The following is a 26,290-nucleotide window of genomic DNA, read 5'->3' as shown; positions in this document are numbered from 1 at the left end:
AGTTCTTAGGGAAAGAGAGAGCTTTTCGTCTTATGGAGAATGCTATGATCACGAACAAAGTGAGTGGATATTGTGCGTGCAAGTGAGTGAGACTGAGAGAAGGAGAGAGAAGAGATACGACACCAAGAGGTTGTAAAACCCTCCTCCGAAGGCCCCACTCTCGTCGGCGAGAGTGGTTTACCTTGATTGCACAAAGGTGCACAATGCGTATGCAATGGACTGATGCAATGGGACTATGCCGATGACGACGACGGTGATGACGACAACGACTTGATGGCTGAAATCTGGGATCTTTTATCTGCTGATTTTCATGGTCTTCTTGGTGGCTGAAAATGACTGTTTTGGCTGCGTTTTGATGGCTGAAAATGGGGGAGCATCTGCAACCTTCTTGGGGGGAATCTGCTACTGTGTCATGGCTGAAAACCTGCGTTTTCTTCAAGGCTGAACTGCAGATTTCCTAGCGTTAGTGGTTGGGGCTGAAATCGCTGGACAAGCTGAGATTGGCTGGCGTTTTTGCTATGGAAAATGCTGATGAAGGGGTAGCGTTTTTGCAATGAAAAACGCTGGGCTGAAGGTGCTGCGGGTCGATCATGCAAGGGAACTGTCACCAGAAGGGGGAAGCTTCAAGGCGAGGCTGATGCTGTGAAAAAACGCCAAGGGGATGGGAGGTATGGCGAGGGATCTTGATGTTGAGGGGGGTACTGCTGAGAAGTTGTCTGTTGAGCGGGAAGCTCCTGCTGCCTCTTCTACCAGAAAGTGCTAACTTGGCTTTGCTTATATATTAACTTAGCAAAATTGCCCTACCTACTTTTGTTGGAAAGTCACTTGAAAATAATAAGTGAAAATAACCAATCAATAGGAAAATAGACTAAATGCATTGGAAAATTCCCCTAGCTGATGCTAATGGATTCTGATGGGAATTCCGATGATCATACTGTGTGCAACCGGAGGATATGCATCTATGCTAAGTGACTGGGCATGCACGGTCTACGAATAGACTCACAAAAGTGCCAGATCACTACTAATCTAGACTTGACTGAACTGATTGAACCTTGCTGTGGTGTACCTTGTCCACGGACACATAGGGTTGGGATGTGTCACGTGACAACATCTCGTGAAAAAATGTGTTTCCATTCCTCTTCCACCATTTGCCCGGCCCCAACACAATTAGTTGCATTGTCCATGCATACCTGCACAACATTGGAGGGTCCTACCCCAATAATCACATCCTTAAGTTGCTTGAAAATAAATTATGATGTCTTTGTCTCCTTATATGTGTCCACAGATTTCAAAAACACAGAACCATGTATAGAGCATGCAAGAAAGTTAATGATAGACCTGCGTCTAGTGTCAAACCATCCATCACATACAATTGTGCATCCATGTTTCTTCCATTTCTCACACACACCCATGATCTCATGACCAATGCATTTGACCTCATCATTTAACTATGTGGTGCGCAAAGCATTGTATGTGGGAGGCACATAAGATGGACCAACTTGTCCAATTGCCTTGACCATTTCCAAAAAGAAAAGACTCCGCACTTTCCATTCACGAATGTCCTCTGCATAAAAAAACCTGCGCGAGGCTTCATCTGCTTGCTTGCGTGCTTGCAAGCTAAATGCACTTGCCAAAGGCCCTTGTGCAACCTTCCTCTTCTTGCTCGAGGACCCCACATTTGATTTGGAAGCCGAAGTCCCAATGGCACTTACATGAGCACTCCCTGATGCATGTGTACTCATTGAGCCTGAGTCACCTCCTTGAGATAGAGGCATTACCTCCCAAATCATCCACCAAGGCATCTACATATGCATTTGGGTCCTTCCCATCATTCTGTACATCTACATGCAATCTTGTGACCACCTCTTTGACGTCCTTTGGCACACTGTCACATGGGCCTACACCATAGCCAGAGAGGGACAATAAATGTGCACGAATACGAGCCCAAGTATGCCCACAATACTTGCATTTACATGTAAATTGCCCTTTCTTTTGAGGCTTCAATTGTTCTACATACTGCCATTCGGGACGCTTCACTCGGCCCATCTGGATTCTGCAAACTTGCAAGGTGCACACTGCAAACCTTGACAAAGTGGAGGCCTCACGAGTTAGGACTCAGGAGCAGCCCACGGCCCACGGGTAACGGAGAGCGTAGGTGAAGATGATGAACCGCGCCGTGCGCAGGAGAGTGTGTGGGTAGGGTTCCCGGCTCAAGGTCTCAAGCCTCAATCGAGTCACGGTGTGCAGAAACGGCAGGGCTGCAGTCTTTAGAAAACTCGCGCACAGACGTTTTGGGGCAAATTTGACATTTTGGGGGAAAAAACACCAGATCGTAAAAACTGCCCTGCTCACGTCCGGAATCTCCAACCATGCGCCAATCGGACGAGGACGCGTCCGGAAGTATGATTGCCCAACCGGACGCGTATGAAAAAAACTACGGAATCAGCCATAGGACCAGCGTTTTCAGTTTTCAACCTTTAGCACTCGCAGAAGAAGTCTCGAACCTCGCAGATCTCACCTTCCTGCAGCAGTTCCTCGCCGCACGGTGGGATCCATCGAAGTTTGCAGTTTCAGCCCGGAAAACGCAGATTTCAGCATCTGCGTTTTAAGCACGTCGTCGTCGCATCGTCGCCATCGACATCGTCACCGACATAGAGTCAAAATTCAGCAGATAAAGATTTGCAGATTTCAGCCCTTAGCATTTTCAGATTTCAACCCGTCTCGTCGTCGTCCTTATCGTCGTCGACATCGTCGGCAAGTCCAAGCATTGTAGAGATTTGTGCAATCAATAGTAGACCGCTCTCGCCATAGAGAGTGGGGCCCTTGGAGGATGGTTTGACAACATCTCTAGCGTCGTATTCTCTTCTCTCTCTATCTCTCAATCTCATGCACTTCACGCACAGTGTCCATTCACTTTGTTCGTATCCATTGCACTCTCTCATTAAGAACGAAAGGCTCTACCTTCCATAAGAACAAAAGGAACCTTGAGCACAGTTCGGAGCACTCATCTTGAGCAAAGTTCAAACATTCATTCCACTGCACCTTACACCGAGACCGCACTGACCTTCCTGTGAGAGTGAGCAGTGGAGAGGGTGAGAGCCATGCGCGCCGAAAACGCTAGAGAGAGAGAGAGAGAGAGAGAGAGAGAGAGAGAGAGAGAACACAAGTGCTCTGCAAATGATGCTCTCAATACACAGTGTATGACTACAAGACCCTAACCATTCTATTTATAGAATGTTAGGTTAAGGTAGGGCAAAATGGCTAAAAATGTACGCACCGAGCCAGGCTCAGAAAATGCCCAGCCGAACACGTGCTAAAAGTGTCTGCCCATGCAATCTACATGATGTGCGATGGGTGCCAACCCAAGACAATCACTAGCCGTACAAAATGGCGAAGCAACGATGAAGTAACTCTAACACACCCTCTTAGCGCCGGATGCTGAGACAACACGGATGAGTCGAGGTGAGAATCCAAAGTCCGCTGAGGTACAGCCTTCGTGACGATCTTTGCTGAATTGTCCGCTGTAGGGCCATACTCCAAATGAAGATCTCCAACCAAAACCCACTCCCGAACATAGTGGTACTGCACCTCAATGTGCTTTGTCCGAGCGTGAAAGATAGGGTTCTTGGCAATAGCAATGCAACTTTGATTGTCGCCCAAAAGACAAGTCGTAGCAATCTGGGGAAAACACAACTCTCCCAGTAATCTCCGTAGCCATATGGCCTCACAAGCAGCATAGCAACCCGTTTGGATGAGTGTCAGTTGTACATTGCAGCTAAGAAATCTGAGTTTTTTCTCACAGAAGTCACTTATCTAGGTTATATCATTTCTGCAGAAGGCGTCAAGCTAGACCCCGCGAAGGTGGAACAGGTACATACTTGGGATTTGCCCAAAACTGCATATGATGTGTGTTCTTTTCTTGGTTTATGTCAAGCATATAGTTCGCACAGAGAATTTTGCACGCATTGCCGCACCTATGATTGATGTTTTGAAAGGGGTAAAGACTCACCGTCAGTGCGTAGACTTGCCCAAAGCAGCCAATGAGACTTTCGCAGCTCTCAAGGTTGCGGTGACAGAAGCACCGTGTCTTATCCTTGCCTCTTGGGATGATCCCTTTGAGGTATGGACGGATGCGAGCAATGTCGTCATAGGCGCTGTGCTTCAGCAGCATGGTCATCCCGTAGTTTTCCTTAGCCGGAAGCTCAATAGTGCAGAAAAGAACTATTCAGTTTATGATAAAGAACTTTTGTCTGTAGTTCACTCTCTGAAGCATTGGAAGCATTTTCTGTATGGTAGAGAGTTTACAATTCGCACACATCATCAAGCCCTCAAATGGCTCCAGTCTATGCCTAGTGCACATTGGAGTGGTCGCCAGGCACGGTGGTCACAATTTTTTGAGCAATTTGGAGGTTTGATTGAGTATGTGCCTCGAAAAGCTAACCCTGTTGCAGATGCGTTGAGTCGCAAAGGACAAATTTTAGCTCGAGTCAAGATCCACAGTTTCTATTCAAGGGGTGTCTTTCGACAACATGAAGAACCAGTATGCGGATTCCGAGTTTGGTAACCAATGTTTGCAGGCTCTTGCTTCCCAAAAACCAAGCAACTATCTCATTCGTGATGGTTTGTTGTAGTTTCGTCAACGTCTATATGTGTTGCCCTCTCTCAGGCCAACCATATTGCATGATGCACGTGATTCTCTCATGGGTGGGCACAGGGGAATAAACACCACTATGGAAAAAATAGAAAGATTCTTTTATTGGCCTAAAATGTCACGTGACACATCCAACCCTATGTGTCCGTGGACAAGCTACAGCATGATCAGGGTTCAGTCAGTCCAGTCAGTCTAGATTAGAAGTGATCTCGCACTTTTGTGAGTCTATTCGTAGACCGTGCATGCCTATGTAAAGTGTGAGCTTTGTCCTAAGGTGTGAGTCAAGGAGAGGAGAGTGGATTTATCCCACATACTGTGGAGCAAGGCTGTAGAGCTACTTAAAGCTCATTTCTTGAATCAATAAACAACAACTCATTTTGCACTACATGCTTGTCTATGGTGAGCTTGTGCTAAGCTAAGTCAATACTCAAGATTGTGTTTATGAGTCCAAGCTAATCCTATCTTGGAACATAATTCACTTGAGTGATAAGCTTGCTTACACACACTCACACACTTGCACCATGTTTCTCTTTCATCCATCATAGCTAGCACGATCCAAATCCTAACATTTGGTATCAGAGCCATGGTGTGCTAGCTCAGGTTGTCATTATGCATTAGTGTGTGTTAATCATTAACATCTCCATTAGATCAATTAGCATTGAATAATTGTTGTCACGGCCCATTAACAGTTTCATAGTTAAGGTGCATATCTCACTAATTAAGCACTAATCTAGCTATGTGTGGGCATGTCCTTGGCACACCCAAGAGGCCACTACCCCGCATGGCTAGGTAGACTTGATTAGGGAGAGGATTAGCATCATTTGAATTGCATTTTAGATTGCCTTTTTTGTATCAATTTTTGCATCATTTGCCTCTTCAAATAAATTCATTAAACTCGTTTTCCTTTTGCATTGTTCACCTCATCTCTAAGCTCTCCTCGCAAGCTTTCCATAGAACTTGCAAGCACTCAAATCCGAGCTCGAGAACCCCCTAAAACACCATCCCCAATCTTGCCTAAAATAGGTGTGTGTGTGTGAGTTTGTGTGCCTGCCGACTTTAGCTTAACACTTTGTTTTCGGGAGCCTTTCCACAACCAAACACTTTGGCTTGGTGGCTAGCTCAAGTTGGAAAGGCTATTCTTGGCAAGGAGGTTGCGTGGTCAATTACCCGTGCCTAAATCGGGAAGACTGGGCAGACCCGAATTCGCCTTAAGAAGCGATTTTTTATGAAGCGGGCGGGTCCGCTGGGAAGGAGTCCCACGCAGAGTTACCCGGAACGCGGAACGGGAACGGCGACGGGCCTCCCTGCGGAACGGGGGAACGGGAATGGGCCCGGAACGGGAACGGCGCGGAACGGCAGGCTAAAAAAACACCCAAATATTATTTTTTTTAGCGTTATGTGTTTGAATACAAGTAGTATTAGAGTCCTTTGACTCTAATACCCACAAAAAACACGATTCGAAGACCATTTAACCTTATTATGACTTGATTGGGATGTGAGGCGCCCAGAGTACATAGCCAGATGAACAACATAGTCAGATGAACAACAATGAGCAAACACAATGCCCATAGTACATACACAATGCTCTCAAATAATTGCAAGAGTAGTAGTCAGAGATAACACTTTGGAATTAATTATGGCTAACATAGTAACAAGCCTCAAGGGCCGCCAGCGGCCAAGGTGCTACAAAAAAACCAAAGGGGGGCAAAGTTCAAACCAGACTTCAGTGACCACAATACCAAAAGACTGAAGGTGACAAATACCATAAAGATGCTAGTAGCTACAAATGGCAAAGAGGGCAAGGCTCAAGCAGCCATACAAAAAGGTGGATAAATGGCAAAGACTCAAGACTCAAGAGCCACTAGCCTGAGAGGCCTCCCAATCCGTAGTAGCCGGCTGTAAATCATGCACATCCTCCCATTCCTCATCATCGAGGTCTAGGTCCGGCTCGATCTCAGCCACAGATGAAGTACCTGGTGTTGGTGGATGTGCATCTCCACCCGCCTGAGAAGCCTCTTGCTCCATCTCCCACTGTGTAAAAGGATCTGTCTGTTTGTCTGTACTCTTGCAAAGCATTTTCAAATTTGCGCTGACGAAGACAAGATCATTAGCCTTCTCCACTCCAAGCCGATTCCTCTTCTTGGAAGCAATGTGGCTAAAGGTACTCCACAATTGCTCCAAGCATGAGGTACTGACTGACTGGCTGAGAATACCTCGCTGCGACAAATGGGATATGGTCGTGATAGAAGAATCGGGCCACGGCCGCATCCACCTCTTCTTTCTTCTTTGGGTCCCAAGAGGTGGTAAGGGTCTTTTGGCGACGAATTGGACCTTTTGAAGATGCACCAGCACCTACACCGGGTAGAGAGGAAGAAGGGAAAATGAGGGTCTTTGGATCAATACCTTTGCGTGCCGGCTTGGCTTTATGGTTGAATTGCCGATCCTTTTCCTCGAGCTCCTTTCTCTTCTCGATGGTTACGTTGGCACAAAATTTCACCTCATGTCCCGACACTCGAAGAAAGTGTGCCCTCACTTTGTCATGCCCCCCTTTCCGCGTGTAAGAGCATAGCTTGCATCCCCATGCACGAGAACCTCCTGCCGCCGACAAGGTGCCCTCCGAGGTCACTTCATCCCACCACGACCATTCCTTCGCCTTTTGAGTGTTGCCCGCATGAATGGAGGGGGTTGAACGAGAAGAAGAGGCCATGGATGATGGATTATCCGTGAAAGAGAGAGCTTGATCTTGAACTTTGAGAGAGAGAGAGAGGGATTGAGAGAGAGAGGCTTGCCGCTTGATTCCGTGAGAGCTTGAGCCTTGAGCCTTGAAAGTTGAGGGTTAGAACTTAGAAGTTAGCCCAAGAGAGAGAGAGGTTGAGAGCTTGAGCCTTGAGGCATGCCGCGGCGCCACACTATGGCTTGAGAGTTGAGAGCGAGCTAGGGAGAATGAGCTTGGCTTGAGAGTTGAGAGCAAGGCTCAAGCAAGGGAGAATGGGCCTTGAGGCTTGATGAGTGTGTGAAGAATGGGGGAGGAGGGGGGCATTATATACTTTTTTGACTGCTGAAAATGGCCGTTGGCTGCCTAACACTCATTTTTTTCAATTTCAAAAACTGCCGTTTATGGCCGTTGGGGCCGTTCCGGTCCGTTCCGTCCCGTTCCAGCCCGTTCCGGTCGTCCCGTTCCGGTGACAGTCTCCAGCCGGAACGCCGTTCCGTTCCGACGCGTTCCAGAAAATCCCAAAAGACCGGAACGCCGTTCCGGCATTCCAAGGCCCGAAATGTCCGTTCCCTGGTAACTATGGTCCCACGGCCACACACAACCGGCAGCGGATTTCAAATGTGCGGTAAACTGCAACATAATCCACAAGCGGGTCAACTGGGGTAAGTTCCCACAGGCGCCGCCGCGCGTTTAACTTTTTTGCCCGCTGCCCGGAGTCCAACCGCCCGCTGCCCGGCGCTCCTGCCCACCTGCCCGCCCTTGCCCGGTAGGTGCCCGGCCGCTGCCCCTGCCTGCCCTACTTGCCCGACGAGCTGCCCGAAGTGCCCAACCCTGTAAGAGCTCCATCCTGCACTGCCTCAAAGGACTTCAAACCCGCCGTGCCCACTGGCAATAGCAAGGGATCCCGCGTCCGAGAAGCCAAGGTCGCCAAGCTACCACAAGGGGGTGCTCCCACCCTATGCACCGGCTCCAAGGAAAGCCTCCAAGGCCACTAGAGTCTGTTCTCACTGCAGCACCGAATGCTCGTCCAGGCATAAAGTCGAAGAATTCAAACTATTAAGGCTTCATCAATATTCTCCAAGGCGCTCAAAAGAGCTTGAACACCCACTTCAACAGCTTCAAAGAGGGAGTTCTTTCAAGCATCAAAAGCAAAAACAAAGGTTATCTTCCCTATCTGTGAAGAGGGGCTTCACCGACAGTGAAGAGGAGCTTCACATTGAAGGGAAAAATCCAAAGTACAAATTGAAATCTTGCAACCAAGCACAACACTTTCTTGCAATGTTTGTAATTATATTTGTCTACATGGATGACATTATGTGCTTTTGTGATGGGATAGAAATTGGCATTGGAGAGTCTCCAAATCGCTAAAATCTCTCCATGTGTGAAGAATTTGTGACAAATTGTATGAGAAATTCCGCATGCTTGGGCTCTCGGAGTATAACCAAGATGGAAGAGAGCATTAATTTTTGCATCAACCTTTTCATAGGATATTTTAGCATATTGTTGCATGTCATTATGACTCATGGAATAAAGCCTGATTGTACCACAAAAAGGGGGACAGAAGTACTTGTTCGAGGGGAGCATACGAAGTCAGACCATGAAGCAGTTGAAAACAAAGCAGAAGCAACTAAAGTCGTCATCGTCATCACTATCGTCGTCGTCCGCATAGTCCCAGGTTGCATCAATCCATTGCATCGTCATTGTACCACTTTGTGCAATCAATAAGTAGACCACTCTCGCCGACGAGAGTGGGGCCTTTGGAGGAGGGTTTTACAACGTCTCTGGTGTCGTATCTCTCTTCTCTATCTCTATCTCTCAGTCTCATACACTTGCACGCACAGTGTCCATTCACTTTGTTTGCCATCATAGCACTTTCCATTAAGAATGGAAGGCTCTACCTTCCATAAGAACTAAAAGGAACCTTGAGCACAGTTCGGAGCACTCATCTTGAGCAAAGCGCAAACAATCATTCCGCTGCACCTAACATAAAATGCGAAAGGATGTGTTTCGTTATGTCACACAATGCACTATATGTCAAAAGGTAAAAGCTCCTCGGAGTAAGCAGCAAGGCCTCTTGCTTCTGCTGCCTATTCTCGATGGACCTTTTCAAGATATTTCCATGGATTTTGTGACTAACCTTCCACCTAGTTTGCATTCAAGAAACACTCAATGTTTGACAATTGTTGATCGTTTCAACAAGTTTTGCATGTTAATTCCTTGTAAGGTCACAGCACAAGATGTAGCACGGTTGTTCATAAAGCATTGGTACCCCCTCTGTGGTTTGCCAAAGTCGATTGTTTCAGATAGGGATGTTAAGTTCACGTCCAATTTTTGGCGCGCACTCCTTGAAAATTTTGGCACTAAGTTTAATTTTCCATCCGCTTTTCATCCACAGTCAGATGGTCAAACAGAGATTAACAATCAGTTGGCTTCTGATGTTTTAAAGTAATATGTGCATGATCAGCAGTCTCAATGGAACCATTGGTTCAGGCTATTTTCAATGACTCTTTTTCCTCTGCCATTGGTCGAAGTCCGTATGAGGCAGCTTTTGGCCGCCGTTCCAGTCAACTTTTGACTCGCTCGGTCAGTCAAATGCCTGATGCCAATGCTGAAATTCAGTCATTGGATGAGATTTCTAAGGGTGAAAAGCTTCGGCTAAGCAAGACTCAAGAATCTTATTCTCAACAAGCTAATAAGCATCGTCAGGATGTTTCGATCAAGGAAGGGGATTGGGTGTATTTAAGAATCATGAAGCAACATCTTAAGCAAGTTGGAAAGAAGTGTCCCAAGTTGTCTTTTCGAAATGTATGGTCCATTTCCTGTCATTAAAAAGATAGATGAAGTTTCAATGAAATTGCAATTGCCTAACTCATGGTAATTGCACAACGTTTGCCATGTTTCTTGGTTGAAAGTGTTTCAGGAAACGCCTCCAAAGGACATTTTGGAAGAAGAAGAACCGGAGATCATCGATGAAGCTGAAGTCATGGAGCCGGAGCAAGTGTTGTTGCATCGGTTTCGACATGGTTCAAAGAAGCAAGTGAGACAATACTTTTTGAAGTTCAAAGATCGCGGAACCCACGAAGCCGTGTGGGTAGATGAAGAGTTTTTCAAAGATAACTTAGAGTTGTTGGCGTCTACATGGAAGCCATGCAGCTCAATACCAGTACCTCACTTTAAAAAGGAGGGGATGTCACGTGACACATCCAACCCTTTGTGTCCGTGGACAAGCTATAGCATGACAAGGGTTCAGTTCAGTCCAATCAGTCTAGCTTAGGAAGTGTTAGGCACTTTTGTGAGTCTGTTTGCAGACTGTGCATGCCCAGGCACTTAGAGTAGCTACATATCCTCTGGTTGCACACAGCATGATCATCAGCATTACCATCAGAATCCATCAGGAGCATTTTTGTCACGTGGCACATCCAACCCTATGTGTCCGTGGACAAGCTACAACATGACAAGGGTTCAGTTCAGTCAAGTTAGTCTAGAAAATGGAAGTGATCTGGCACTTTTGTGAGTGTTCGCAGACCGTGCATGTCCAGACACTTAGAGTAGATGTATATCCTCTAGTTGCACACAGCATGATCATCAGCATTACCATCAGAATCCATCAGGGGAATTTACAGTGCATTAAACCTATTTTCCCTATTTTTGACATTTTTCACTTATTATTTTTAAGTGACTTTTGTTGGGAACTAGGTAGAGCAATTTTGCTAAGATAATATATAAGCAAATCAAAGCTAGCACTTTCTGGTTGTAACTAAGTCAGACTTTGTAAATAATTAATTTATTTACGAGAAAAGAATTATCTAATTAGTTATGTGCACATCAAAATAGATTTAGCAGTTCTGGGGCCTCAAGTGCGCCCAAGTTTGGGCCAGTGCACCTCAGGGAGACCCTAGCAGAAAATACCCTGAAGCCCTAGCGATTGGGAAATCGGGTCTTCAATGAAGGGGTAGATAGTAGCCTCAGTTTTAGGCTCAGAAAATTACGCGCGCTAGTGCAAGCACAGGAATGAGATGGGGTCCTTAGAATAATAACCCTAAGGCCTGATTATTTTACGGCCTTAGGATAAGTTAGTTAAAGTATTCTTAAATGATTTGCGCTGGACCAAATGGCCGGACAAGTACGAACAGGTAATGCCAGAGCAGTGTCGGTACGGCATTGCGCTGGGGAGCAACTAACAATTTAATTGGTTGCATCTATGTGTGCAGTTGTGCACTTAATTGCACATTTCATTAACTAGCATAGGATTTTTAAAGTCAAAAGTTGAATGGTTTTTAAATTTTAAAGTAAGTGTGCCACTTGGCACACTTTCCCATGCAATCTCTCTCTCTCTCTCTCTCTCTCTCTCTCTCTCTTCATGCTAGCGCCCCCTCTTCTGGGAGGCTATCAGAGAGCAACCCCTCCCCCTCTTGCCAGGTTGGTAGTGCACTATCCCTCCTAAGTTGAACGTCCTCTATGCAGTGAAGCTCTCCATTGAAGCTTGAGAGCAGCACCTTGTGGTGTATGTGGAGCATCTGTGCACCCATCACCTAGAACAAGGCCTCTCATGGTCATAGGCAACTGTGGGAGAAGTTTCATCGCGTAAAGTAGTAGAAAACTCTTTTTCTCTCTCTACTAGCTGTTGCAAATTCTCTGTTTTCAGCCCCTAATCACCTGTATTAGGGTGAATTTCAGCAAAGCTTTAGTAGGAAACTATTCCTCTCTACCTACTATACACACACACTAAGTTTGGAACAAATTAGGGTGAATTTCAGCAAAGCTTTAGTAGGAAACTATTCCTCTCTACCTACTATACACACACACAAAGTTTGGAGCATTTCCGTCGCGAAAAGGACCTCCGTTTCGGCATTGGAACGCGCTCAGGTAACAATTTCTGGTTATGTGCAGAAAATTACAGCAAGCGTGTGTGCGTGTGTTTTGCATGTTTCCTTCGTGGGTTGACTGCAGGAATGATTATGTCCGAAGAGACATAGTTAGCGGAAGATAGACTCTCGGTTTTTAGAGCTTCCGATGAGTTTTGTGGAAGATAGACTCTCATCTACGAGAGCTTCCCAAAATCTCACAGAAGAGGAAAGATCCTCTTAGTAGTCAGGAGAGCAGTTCTTCTACTCTCTCAGTCAGAAGAAGAAGAAGGACAAGAAAGAATAGAGGACAGGCTTTCGCCCCGTTCCCGTGCTTGTAAAGAATTCTCCCTTAGTAATAAAGATATTCTCTTTATGGGGGGGGACCCAATGATGTGTCAAGCTTTCTCTCTTTCTCTCCAAAGTCTCTTGAGTATATAAATTGCATTTAACAGTCAATTTTCGCTTCCGTATTTTTGTGACAGTGGTAGAAGAGGCAGCAGGAGCACTCACTCAACAGGCAACTTCTCAACAAAACCCCCAACAAGCCCTAGCGTTTTTGCATCACAGCAGAAGGCTAGCGTTTTTGGACCAGATCAGCCAACGTTTTTGCTCTTGCACATGCCTGGCGACAGCAGACTAAGCGGAAGCCCCAGCGTTAGCAGATTCTCCACAGCAAGACCATTTTCAGCCCTAGCGTTTTTGCATCAGCATCTCACTTCACCGTTTTGCAGATTCACCGCGATGGAACATCAAGAAGCACTAGCATTTTCAGTTTTCAACAGTCAGATACCACAATAAAGTCCCCGAACCTCGCAGATCTCACCTTCCCGCAGTAGATCCTCGCCACACGGTCAGATCCCGCGAAGTTTGCAGTTTCAGCGTGGAAAACGCAGATTTCAGCATCTGCATTTTCAGTGCGTCGTCGTCGCAACGTCGCCATCGACATTGTCACCGACATAGAATCAGAATTCATTTGCAGACTTCAGCCATTAGCGTTTTCAGATTTCAGCCAGTCTCGTCGTCGGCATCGTCGGCAAGTCCAAGCATTGTAGAAATTTGTGCAATCAATAGTAGACCGCTCTCGCCATAGAGAGTGGGGCCTTCGGAGGAGGGTTTGACAGCTTCCTGGTGTCGTATTCTCTTCTCTCTATATCTCTCAATCTCAGCACCTTCATTCACAGTGTTCACCACTTTGTCCATTGCACTCTCTCACTAAAGGAACGGAAGGCTCTCCCTTCCGTAAGTAAAAGGAACCTTGAGCACAGTTCGGAGCACTCATCTTGAGCAAAGTTCAACATTCACTTTTGTTGCACCTTACATTGGTATCAGAGCTTTGGCAGTGTTCTGTATCACTCAAGGAAAGAACCACAAGAACCACAAAAAAAAAATTTGCTTGTTGAGGTCGCACGAACCCAAGTTCACTTGGGCGTGTCGATTCCTAATCGCGTTTTTGAAGAGTGACAGGAAACCCAAGAAAGAAGGGCTTGTCCAGCCTCCCCTTGTGCCTCTTTTCACTCATTGAGAGCGGACCGTGCACTTAGCGGCCGGCCAATCGACGTGAGGTGGGAAAAAGCAACCTTGGTGTGAGCACAAGGCCGCCAAGGGGTGCACCAGCAGGAAAGAGAAGAACTCGGGTGAAGAGAAGATCCTTCTCTAACACAGTTTGCAAGCGAAAAAAGAACCTCAAGACCCTCAAGAACCCAAGAACCCGAGACCCACAAGAACCCAAGTTCCTCGTGAACTTAAGAACCCAAGACTTCAGTGGATGGTCATCACCCGTAGCGGTATGGCTACTTTGCATAAAGGTGGTGAGCATGGGAGTAGCGAAGAAGAATTTTCCCCACCAGGAGGTTTTTGAATTTTCTGACCCTCCCCCTTCCCCATCTACGCCAAGGATTGCACCAGATCCTATGGAGGCTTGGTGCAAGACGATGATGGACATGATGACAACGTGGCACAAAGCAAGAACGGCAGCCATGGAGCGTGAGCACAAGCAATTACGCTTGGAGGCCAAAGAATTTGATCGCAAGTACGCAGAAAGAAAAACGGATTTGGATCGCAAGAACATTGTTCATTCTTCCTCTCTCATTTCTAATGTGCAGGCGAAGATTGAAGAGATTCAAGAAAAGGAGACTCACTTAGTCTCTTCTTCTTCCAAGCATGACACACAGGATTTGCATGATGATTTGAATGACAAGCATGATGATTTGCATGATGATCAAGATGTGATTTCTCACAAGCATGATAATTTGCATGATGATCAAGATGTGATTTCTCACGGGCATGATGATTTGCATGAAGATGATGTGATTGTTCATAAGGATGATGTGTTAGTAGATACTTTTTCTAGCGACGCTAACCTCGTTGCAGATTCGATCAATCACGAAGAATCGATCTTGGCTTTCGAGTCGAGGTCCATAGCACCCCCCCCCCCCCCCCCCCCCCCCCCCCCCCAGGCAGATTCGATCAAACACGAAGAAAGGATCTTGGCTCTCGAGCCTAGGTCCAATGAGCCCTTCCAGGAAGTACTATGTGTTCGACTGATTCATCAGCACGCATTGTTCGAGTGTTTCATTCGTGATCGTTTCCTGTATTTTAGTTAGCGTCTTTATGTGATCCCTTTTCCTAAGCATGCCAACTTGTACGTTGAGCACGATTCACTCATGGATGAGCACGGATGTATGCAGATTCTTCATGAAAAGCTAAAAAGTATGCATTCAAGGAAGTCACATTCCATGTCTCTTCCTTGGCACGACTCAGTCGTAGAAAGAGCACAAGAAAGTATGAGCACCAAGCATGGGCATTTCCGTCGTGAATTGCCACAGTTGATTGATTTAGATCAGAAAGACAAGATTCGATCTCTTTGTTTGCGTGTGTCGGTTGAATAGTTTGGCACTCCGTCTATTTGTTCATCTACATTGCATGCACAGTCTTTGAGGAAGACGAGATTTTTTCCAGTCACTTTACATGGAATAGGTATGTTCATGTCTTTGTGTTGGGAGTGGTTTCAGGAGTTTTCAACCTTGGAGATCTTGGAAGAAGATGGATCTACGTCCATAGACAAAGTTGAAGCATTGAAGGAGCTACAAAAGACTTTGTGTCGCTTTCGGCGCGGCCCAAAGAACAAAACTTTGCAGACCTTTATGAAGTTCAAGTATCGCATGACCCACACATCACAGTGGGCCGGCGAAGAGTCCTTTCCAGGATTCCGGCGTTGTTGGTGATCTCCCTCGACGCCATACAGTTCGCTACCAGTACCTCACTTTGAAAAGGAGGGGATGTCATGTGACACATCCAACCCTATGTGTCCGTGGACAAGCTACAGCATGACAAGGATTCAGTTCAATCAAGTTAGTCTAGAATAGGAAGTGATCTGGCACTTTTGTGAGTCTGTTCGCAAACCGTGCATGTCAAGACACTTAAAGAGTAGATGCATATCCTCTGGTTGCACACAGCATGATCAATAGCATTACCATCAGAATCCATCAGGGAAATTTTACAGTGCATTAAACCTATTTTCCCTGTTTTTGAGATTTTCCACTTATTATTTTTAAGTGACTTTTGTTGGGAACTAGGTAGGGCAATTTTGCTAAGATAATATATAAGCAAACCAAAGCTAGCACTTTCTGGCAGAAGAGGCAGCAAGAGCACTCGCTCAACAGGCAACTTCTCAGCAAAACCCCCAACAAGCCCTAACGTTTTTGCATCACAACAGAAGGCTAGCGTTTTTGGACCAGATCAACCAGCGTTTTTGCTCTTGCAGATTCCTGGCGACATCAGACTAAGCAGAAGCCCCAGCGTTAGCAGATTATCCATAGCAAGACCATTTTCAGCCCTAGCGTTTTTGCATCGGCATCACACTTCAGCGTTTTGCAGATTCACCGCGACGGAACATCAAGAAGCACCAACGTTTTCAATTTTTAGCAGTCACATACCGCAGTAAAGTCCCCAAACCTCGCAGATTTCACCTTCTCGCAGCAGATCCTCACCACACTGTCAGATCCCGCGAAGTTTGCAGTTTCAGCGCGGAAAACGCACATTTCAGCATTTGCGTTTTCAGTGCGTCGTCGTCACATCGTCGCCATCGACATTGTCACCTTCAAAGAGTCAGAATTCAGCAGATAAAGATTTGCAGATTTCAGCCATTAGCGTTTTCAGATTTCAGCCCGTCTCGTCGTTGTCCTCATAATCGTCGACAAGTCCAAGCATTGTAGAGATTTGTGCAATCAATAGTAGACTGCTCTGGCCATAGAGAGTGGGGCCTTCGGGGAGGGTTTGACAGCTTCCTGGTGTCGTATTCTCTCCTCTCTCTATCTCTCAGTCTCAACACCTTCATTCACAGTGTTCACCACTTTGTTTGTGTCCATTGCACTCTCTCACTAAAGGAATGGAAGGCTCTCCCTTCCGTAAGTAAAAGGAACCTTGAGCACAGTTCGGAGCACTCATCTTGAGCAAAGTTCAACATTCACTTCCGCTGCGCCTTACAATTTTTCAGTGCATAAAACCTATTTTCCCTATTTTTGACATTTTTCACTTATTATTTTTAAGTGACTTTTGTTGAGAACTGGGTAGGGCAATTTTGCAAAGGTAATATATAAGCAAACCTAGTGCTAGGCTTATCTGATAGAAGAGCAAGAAAGTGCATAGGCAATTGCAATTGCAGCAGGCGTCTCCCTCTCTCTCTCAAGCAAGGACTCCCTATACCCTTGCTTTTTCAGCTCTGGCGTTTTCAACACTAAGCATCAACGATTACAGCCCCTGCAGACCAGTGTTTTCAGCCCCTACAGATCAGCGTTTACAACCCCTGAAGATCAGCGTTTTCAGCCTTTCAAAGCAGCGTTTTCTTCAGCAACAAAATAGCAGCAAACCAGCGATTAAAAGGGCAGCAGATCCAGCATTTTATTAGCAGCAACTTCAGCGTTTTATTAGCAGCATACCCGCAGCAGACAGCAGATTCTGTTGTCGTCGTCGTCTCCGCATTTTGCATCATAGCTTCATGAGTTTGCATCAGCATCTTGTACCAAATTGTGCAATCAATATCATAGACTTCTCTCGCCATCGAGAGAAGGGCCTTCGGAGGAGGGTTTGATAACTTGTATGGTGTCGTATTCTTCTCCCTCTATCTCTCAGTCTCAGCACCTTCATTCACAGTGTTTATCCACTTTGTTTGTGTTCACTTGCACTCTCTCATTAAAGGCACGGAAGGCTCTTCCTTCCGTAAGTACAAAAAAGGAAGAGCACAATTTGGAGCACTCATCTTTGTTGGGGTATAGGCATCTGTGCCTTGCCCGGCCGCCCAGAGTCTGGGCGCCCACTGACTTCTATACCTTATACATAGCATAAGTGTATAGGGGGCTGCTCACTCTTTTGAGTCTCCCCACCCATATCTGTGTGTCGTGTGTCTCCTTCTCTCTCTCTCACTCTCCGTCTGTGGTGCTCCCCGATCCCCTTCAATTGGTATCAGAGCTATGGTGACCGCCGAGAGCACGACGGCTTTGAGAGCTTCGAGGCGATAGCTCGCTCGCTCTCGACGGTGGAGTTCGATCGCGGAGTTTCATGGAGAGCGATTTTAGCTTGAGGAGCATTGGCTTTGGAGCTTAGGAGCTTGGTGTGGTCAAGCTTGGTCGAGGAGGCGGTTGCGGCTTCCTTGGTGAGAGGAGCTTTTGAGCTCAGTGGAGCTCGTTAGAGAAGTGCTCGGCGGAGGAGAGCTTGACATTCGAGTGCTTGGATGTTGTTGTGGCAGAGCTCTTGCGTTGGAGCTTGCATTGAGAGGACATTGCATCACGCAGAGTGGAGCAGGAGCAGGTTCAAGACTGTGTGCAACTCGTTTTTTGCCATTTTCGGGCTCTAAAACGCAGTTTTTTGCGTAGCTCCGTCATACAGAGTCAGATCTACATGATCCAGGAGTCTAGGTCAAGGTTTTGGCACGCTCCGGACGCAATGGTGATGTCTATTTGCTGAAATTCTGCTTTGAATTACAGCAGGTACAGCAGCAGGTTTATTTGTGCACTTTCGGGTCCCAAAAACACTGTTTTTGGTATATCTCACACACACGGAGTATTTTCTGCAGCAACCAGCAAATTCATAGGTGTACACAGGTTTTTGGATATGCATTTGTCCAGAGAGCCACTCATGCGAGAGTGAGCTATGTTGCCATGGTCTTGGCGGTTTATGTATGCCATATATGGATTTTTGTATTTGTTTATGGCTGAGATTATTTGAGTGGTACTCCGGCAAGAGCGGGTATGCTCATATGTATGACTTTGTGAGGTGATTCCGGTCGAGTTTATTCCCGGATTGGCCATCGTGGCATATATTATTGTCTCTTTGAGGTTTACTGTTGAGATTTTGCTCCAGTTACAAAGGAGACTGCCAAAATTTTGTCAGATATTTATGAGCGATTAAGTCATATTGACTTGTGATTTTGTGCAAGGTTTTGCACGGTTATTGGTGCAACTTTTCATCAGGTTTTGAGTCATATTTGTAGACTTTTGTTGATGCGATTCGAGCCAATTTAGGGCTGATTTGGTTGACATTTGCTACTCATTGTTGGTTGCTCTTTTGCGAGCATTATGGCTGATTTTTCATTTGACTTTCAGCGTTATGGTCTGACAGTTTGATGGTGTAGATTTTGTTGCTTGGAAGGAACATATGCTTGTTGCATTGGCGGATTTGGGGCAGGATAAACCCTTGCGTAGTTTATTGGCGAAGCCCAATTCTATGCGTGATGATGATTGGCAGGATCTTGATGAGTTAGCAATGTCTACGATTCGTTTGCATCTGGTTGAGTCTGTTGACTGGCAGGTCTCGAGGGAGACTACAACTCATGCTTTATGGCAGAGTTTACATGCTATGTACGCGACATCCATGTCTACAAGGGAGTCTAGTCCCACTTCTATGTCCATGGGAGAGATTGATCCCACACGCAAGTCTCGACGGCATAGAGACTTGACATGTTGGCATTGTGGACATAGAGGGCACATTAGGTGTCGATGTTTCAGGCGTTTGAGACAACGGAGGCGACAGATGCGTGATGCAGATTTGGGCATGACAGATGCTAGTGAGATCAGTACGGTGGTTACTGAGTATGCTTGTGACGACGATGTCACATTTACATCTAGCTTGTCTTCAGACGATCTTATGTCTACGGATTGCATATCGGATTGCACATTGTCTTCACATTGGTTATTAGATTCAGATGCTACTTTCCATGTCACGTCGCATCGTGAGTGGTTTAGCACGTTTTCTAGTGGGAGACTTGGTTGTGTGCACATGGCTGATGGTGCTGTGTATGACATTGAGGGTACAAGAGACGTATGTTTGTCCTTGCCCAATGGTATGAGATTTACCCTGCGTCATGTGCGTTATGTGCCAAATCTGAGACGGGATTTGATCTCAGTCAGACAATTACGCTATAGTGGATGTCGAGTATCGCTGCTTGAGCGATCTTTTGCAATGCGTTTGGGTTCGCTAGTGATTGCGAGAGGTGCCAGGAGTGGTACAGGTTACCCATTGCATGTGGATCACGAGAGAGACGGTGTTGTTTCTGTGATCACGCAGCCAGGTAGAGAGCGAGAGAGCAGGCGAGTCTCTTTTGCTCATGGGTTGCAGGGTAGTGAACTCGTTGTGCACACAGTTGGGGCACGACTTGAGCAGTCACACAAAGAGGTGACAAAGTCAGACATGCATGCTTTGCTAGTGACTGAGCAAAGCAGAGAGTCAGTTGTGCGAGATACTTCTATGTAGGATAGACAGGTAGAGCCGTCTTGCTCTAGTGAGTCACGACAGGAGGACGTTGTGCAAGAGTCTATGCATACGGAGTTAGAGCATGAGAGCTCTAGTGAGTCACAGCAGATTGAGTGGTCATGTTTGCAGTGGATGATTGCAGAGGAGACTGAGATGTCAGCGATTATGCAGTCATTCCTTTCTATGCTCGACAGTGAGCATGGGGATATAGTTGTGCAGGATATGTCTTCCAACAGACACCTAGAGCAGCTGGTGTGCTCTGAGGTTACACATCAGGTTGATGCGTCTTTTGTGGACAGTCAGGAGATGCATGTGGCTGACACGCCTTGTCAGTCAGAGATGACTATTGCCAGGGATATATATGTTGATGCATGCTCCGTAGAGCTAGCAGGGCCCGCTAGCATTGCATCGGCATTCAGTGGTCTCATGTATGAGATGCTGATCTTGAGACCGGATATCGCAGCTGTAGTGGGAGCATTTGCAGTTGGGGTTGTCAGTCGTTTGTTGACTGATGATGGCATAGTGCACGAGGGAGATATGCAGGTATTGCGTACATACTTGCAGTACGTGTGCGGTACGTCTGGTGGTGTATGGACTTACACGGGAGCAGGACAGCCGGATGCACACGATCACAGCCAACCAGTGGGCATCGGTTGAGAGCGGTTTTCTCTCACCTTTTGTAGTCTTTAGACCATAGTAATAGGGAATGGCCATTTTCAGGTCTCCGTTCCCCGTTCCCATTCCAAGTTCCCGTTCCGAATCCCCGTTCCGTGTTTCAAACGTGAGTACCCGTAACAGGGAATGACATTTTGTTCCGCGTTCCCGTTCCCCGTTCCCATTCCGGTTTCCCGTTCCTCGTAACTATGCTTTAGACTAGGTTCCCTTGCTTAAAGGCACAGTCGCCTTTAAGTGGGAGGTTGTTGGGGTATAGGCGTCTATGCCTTGCCCAGCCGCCCAGAGTCTGGGCGCCCACTGACTTCTATACCTTATACATAGCATAAGTGTATAGGGGGCTGCTCACTCTTTTGAGTCTCCCCACCCATATCTGTGTGTCGTGTGTCTCCTTCTCTCTCTCTAACTCTCCGTCTGTGGTGCTCCCCGATCCCCTTCAATCTTGAGCAAAGTTCAACATTCACTTCCGCCACACCTTACAGTCCTGGTGGGGAAAATTCTTCTTCGCCACCTCCATGCTCATTACCTCCATGCAAAGTATCCATTCCGCTTCGGGTGATGACCATACACTGAAGTCTTGAATTCTTAAGTTCACGAGGAACTTGGGTTCTTGTGGTTCGTGGGTTCTTGAGTTCTTGAGGTTCTTGAGTCCTTGAGGGTCTTCAGTTCTTGAGGTTCTTGAGGTTCTTCTTTAGCTTACAATCTATCTTAGAGAAGGATCTTCTCTTACCCGAGCTCTACTCTTCCCTGGGAGCACCCCTTGGCGGCCTTGCGCTCACACCAAGGTTGCTTTTTCCCACCTCACATCGATTGGCCGGCCGCTGAGTGCACGGTCCGCTCTCCATGACTGAAAAGAGGAACAAGGGGAGGCTGGACAAGCCCTTCTTTCTTTGGGTTTCCTAACACTCTTCAAAAACACGATTAGGAATCGACACGCCCAAGTGGACTTGGGTTACGTGGGACCGCAACAAGCAAAAAAAAATATGTGGTTCTTTCCTTGAGTGATACAGAAACACTGCCAAAGCTCTGATACCAATGTAAGGTGCAACGGAAGTGAATGTTGAACTTTGCTCAAGATGAGTGCTCCAAACTGTGCTCAAGGGTTCCTTTTACTTACAAAAGGGAGAACCTTCCGTTCCTTTAATGAGAGAGTGCAAATGATCACAAACAAAGTGGATAAGCACTGTGAATGAAGGTGTTGAGACTGAGAGAGAGAGAGAGAGAGAGACAGAGAGAGAGAGAGAGAGAAGAACACGACACCAAAAAGTTGTCCAACCCTCCTCCAAGGGCCCCACTCTCTATGGCGAGAGCGGTCTATGCTATTGATTGCACAATCCTCGTACAATGGTCTAAATGCAATGGTCATGCCGAAGATGTCAACGACGATGATGACGACGACGAGACAGGCTGAAATCTGAAAACGCTAGGGACTGAAATCTGCAAATCTTGTATCTGTTGAATTTTGACTCTATGTCGGTGACGACGGCGATGACGATGGCATGACGACGATGCACTTAAAACGCAGATGCTGAAATCTGTAAAAGCGGGCTGTATCTACAAACGCTGGCTGATATGACCGTGCCGCGAGGATCTGCTGCGGGAAGGTGAGATCTGCAAGGTTTGGGGGCTGCGGTGCGGAGTCTGACTGCTAAAAACTGAAAACGCTGCTGCTAGGGATGGTTCTGTCGCCGGGAATCTGCAAAACACTGATGTAGATCTGCAATTGCAAAAACGCTAGGCTGATTTGTGGTCTGCAGAAATGCCAAGGCTGATCTGCTATCTGCAACATTCCAAGGCTGATCTGATGAAAAACGCTAGGCTGGTCCTGAGCCAAAACGCTGGTCTTGCTGGGAAGGTGCACTTTGAGTTGGACTCTTGCTACCTCTTCTGTCAGAAAGTGCTAGCGCTAGGTTTTTTAAATAGTCCCTTGCAAAATTGCCCTACCCAGTTTCCCAACAAAGTCACTTATTAATAATAAGTGAAAAATGGCTAGAAAAGGGAAATTGGGTTCTATGTACTGTAAAATGTTCATGACGGCTCCTGACTGTAATCTAATGATCATGTTGTGTGCAACCAAAGGATATGCAACTACTCTTAAGTGTTTGGACATGCACGGCCTGCACACAGGCTCACAAAGGTGCCAGAACACTTCCTAAGCTGACCTGAACGCTAGACATGAAGTAGCTTGTCCACATGCACATAGGGTTAGATGTGCACGTGACATTTTCACCGCATGAACTCATTTTTCCCAAACTGCACGTGAACCATCTCTTGCAGTCAATTTATTAATTAAGTGACCTTTCAAGTTTCAACTACCCAAATCGTGGGGCTTCCTGGAGGGCTGCTCAACCCAAGCTCTGGCAGCTATATAAGTGACCCAATGGGCGCTTGAAGAAGGCAGAAGACCCAAGAGCACGAAAGCACCAAGCAATGCCCGCAGTACCAACCAGCCCCATGGCGTTTTTCTCAGTAGCATCAGCATTTTTGGCTCAACATTTTCAGCCAGCAGCATTGTTTTTGCTTTCCTCGGCATCCCGCTGCAGCACCGCAGCGGATCAGCACATTCCTTGTTGTGGTCGCCTTTTCCATCGCGGCCAAGACAATGAATCAGTTTTCAGCCAGCAAATCAGTTAGCGTTTTTTCAATTTTCAGTTGTCATCATCGCCGACGACGGCAGGTTAGCCCCGGAGCCTCGCCGCATGTGCAAGATTCCATCAATATCCCTAGCATTTTCAGATTTCAGTCGTTACCCTTGCCATCGTCGTCGTCATCATGCCGTCTAAGTGTTGCTGACCTAGTGTCTCAAAACGCTAGTGACAAGGGGGTGGAGCGAGAGTTGCAGGCTCCAAACCGGTGCTGCCGACCTAGCTTCTCAAGACGCAGGGAAGAGAGCGTTTTCGGCAACCCCGGGGTGCAACGTTTTAGAACGCAAGAAGCAGCATTGGGCAGCGACTAGGGAGTGGGGATGGAGCGTCGTTGACAAGGTTCTTCTTCTCCGCTAAGCGACAGGAAGCTCCACCAAGGGCTCTGATACCATGTCAAAGTCGACAATGCGGAAACGTAGAGACCAAGGGGAGAGAGAGAGAGAGAGAGAGAGAGAGAGAGAGAGAGAGAGAGAGAAAGAAAGAAAGAAAGAAAGAAAGATTTTTAACGTCTATGTCAGGCCGAAATCGGCCTATGAGACAAATCAAATGTACATTGTGTGTATGTCATCCGTCTATCGGAAAGACAAATGAAACAAAATTGATACAAAACTGAATTGAATGTAGGTAGTGGAGTATCTGAGGAGGGATGGAGCTCTATCTCTAGGGGTATATGCATGTCTGTATGCTCAAGGTAGTACAATCATGAGAATGCATCAAGCTATCTAGCTTGATGAGAGAGAGAGAGAGAGAGAGAGTATCTTCTGAAACCAACCAACCTTGGCAATGAATAACTGAATGTGTATACAATGGAGGCAGAGGGTTGCTTATAAAGCAACCTCAGTAAATTGCCCTAACCAGACTGTGACAAATAAGTAAACTAAATGCCTAAAGACCAAACTAAATAACGGGATCACATTGGGTAGTTCACTTGAGATGCCAAAACTCTAACAACTATGTGTATGAATACGGCAAGATTCTATTTTCTCCCATGAAAACTACTTTATATAGCTTATTAAGCCCATGCTTTAATAGCAAGAGAAAGGATTTCCACGAGGTATCCATATGAATACTGCATGCATGAGAGGGCAACAATATATATCTGTTATGGTGGTTGTTAGCAACACCACATGAAAAATCTGCCAACATCTGTCAACACTCTAAGCAACAAAAATTGTGTAGACCATATTTAATGGTCAACCTCGAATCAAGTTGCCGATACCAATGTCAAATTTTGTGTTGTTGAAATTTTCAAATCCTAACTGTTGAGACAAATCCTGATGGCAAAACTGAAACGTCCGTAGGTGTAAAAGAAGAGTTCTCTCTCTCTCTCTCTCTCTCTCTCTCTCTCTCTCTCTCTGGCAACAAAAGTGAGGAAAACGATGTTTGCACTAGACAGCAAGATGTTATACGACCATGAGGCGTGCATTCTCTGAGGAGAGAGAAGGACTAATGTGGCACGATGCAGAATGCAAGAAAATACCTTATCGTCTCGTTCACGTGCTCGTTCAAGAAACTCGTCCTTGTTCCATTTACGCCTGTATGTATTGTCTACACCGCTGATCTGCATACAACGAAACGTCAGTAAACTCGGAATAGAGGTATGGTACGATGGATTGAAGAGGGGATGTGCGAGCGTTTTACCTGCATCGACCCTCGCTTCGATAGCTTGCAGGTTGCTTCGATCAAACCAGCTCGCAAACTAGAAACGACTTTACGAGCAAGGACCCGCCGGCAAGAAGTGAGATGTCATAATACAAGCCTGGCGAGAGGATCAAAGCACGAGAGCATGGAAGCCGTCCCTCGTCACTATATGGCAGGGCTCTCGGTCATAGGGGATCTAGGGCCCAAATTTGGGGGCAAGGCGGCTTTAATCTCCATCGTCGGATCACACAGTGAACTGTGGGTGAACTAAAGGTGGGTGAACTGAGGGTGAACTAGGGGCGGGTAAGCTAGGGGTGGGTGAACTGGAGGTGAACTAGGGGTGCCTAAACTAAGATATGATCATGTGCCATGCCAACATGGACAGTGACGTGCGCTAGCGTGGTGGTAGGGCATTCGTGTGGCAATCGAGACGTCCCAAGTTCGACCCACACCCCGCAAGGCGGATGAACTAGGAGTGAGCTTGGGGCACCATTTTTGCCCCGAGTTCACCCCCAGTTCACTACATGATCCGATGGTCGAGATTAAAGCCGCCTCGCGCCGCCAAATTTGGGCCTTAGATCCCCCCTGGCTAGAGCCGTGCCATATAGTGACGAGGGAAGCCGTCCGATGTTCAGATGACAATTGTAAATTTGGCGTGGGAGGTGAATTCGGTCAACCCACGACACCGGGGGACTTGAACCTGGGACATCACCCTTGAGAGCCTTGTGCCCTAAGTTCTAACCACTTTGAAATATATGGGGGGCGACTTGATGTTGTTAATCAAGAATTTGTAGTTTGAAAAAAATAGATCCGAGGTGGCATTCACAAACTCATGTAAAATTTGTAAATGCAGGTGGGAGGTGAATTCAATGAAGCGCCCCCCCCCTGTTCCCTGGAGACTCACTGCATACAAAGAGCTTTGGGGACCATCACAGAGAGAGACTTCAAAAGAGATACGGGGAGACTCATGGCAGACTTTTGCAAAGACATAGGAGTTGGAGATGTACCACTTCTTCCTAAGCAGAGATAGCTCCATCTCATGGCACAACTTCCAGGAGTGACGAACCCCCAACACCCATCACTGACCCGCGAATTGGCATACATATGCTTGTACCACGTTGTGAGCAACCACCCATACTAGAGCCATAGGAGCCTTGGCTCATCGCCCCGCCACGGGCTTCTTTACCATTCAATAGTCCTCATCATCTCGGTATTATCCTCTCCAAACCCTCATGCACCCATCAACAATCTCTCATGGGCCAACACCATTGTTGGAATCTCTTTGCATGCTCCCTTTGGTACATATCAGGCATGCTTTACTTTAGGCTGTGAAGTCCTATTAGCTTCCAGCATACCAGTTGGCTGGATAGCC

At 46.6% G+C, this 26,290-nt stretch overlaps 1 protein-coding gene across 2 annotated transcripts in view; it reads right to left on the bottom strand.

Annotated features, from left to right (window-relative positions):
- Positions 1–25,084, bottom strand: part of LOC147433346 (C2H2 and C2HC zinc fingers superfamily protein) — an 82,591-nt gene extending 57,507 nt beyond the window's left edge. Inside the window, exons 1-2 of one of the 2 annotated variants that reach the window (XM_086492942.1) lie at positions 24,919–25,084; positions 24,758–24,838 (exon numbers count right to left, since the gene is read on the bottom strand). In XM_086492942.1, coding sequence (XP_086349068.1) covers positions 24,758–24,838; positions 24,919–24,924 — 87 coding nt within the window. In that variant the 5' untranslated portion in view covers positions 24,925–25,084. Of the gene's footprint in view, positions 1–24,757; positions 24,845–24,918 lie in introns of those variants that run through there. The other variant, XM_086492943.1, reaches the window with a different exon arrangement.
- Positions 25,085–26,290: the final 1,206 nt, after the last annotated feature.

This window comes from Adiantum capillus-veneris, chromosome 20 (assembly GCF_014529385.1).
Source record: "Adiantum capillus-veneris isolate H3 chromosome 20, ASM1452938v2, whole genome shotgun sequence".
Taxonomy (NCBI): Eukaryota; Viridiplantae; Streptophyta; class Polypodiopsida; order Polypodiales; family Pteridaceae; genus Adiantum; species Adiantum capillus-veneris.
The sequence above is the reverse complement of the archived record's forward strand: the minus strand, read 5'-3'. Positions and strand labels throughout refer to the sequence as shown.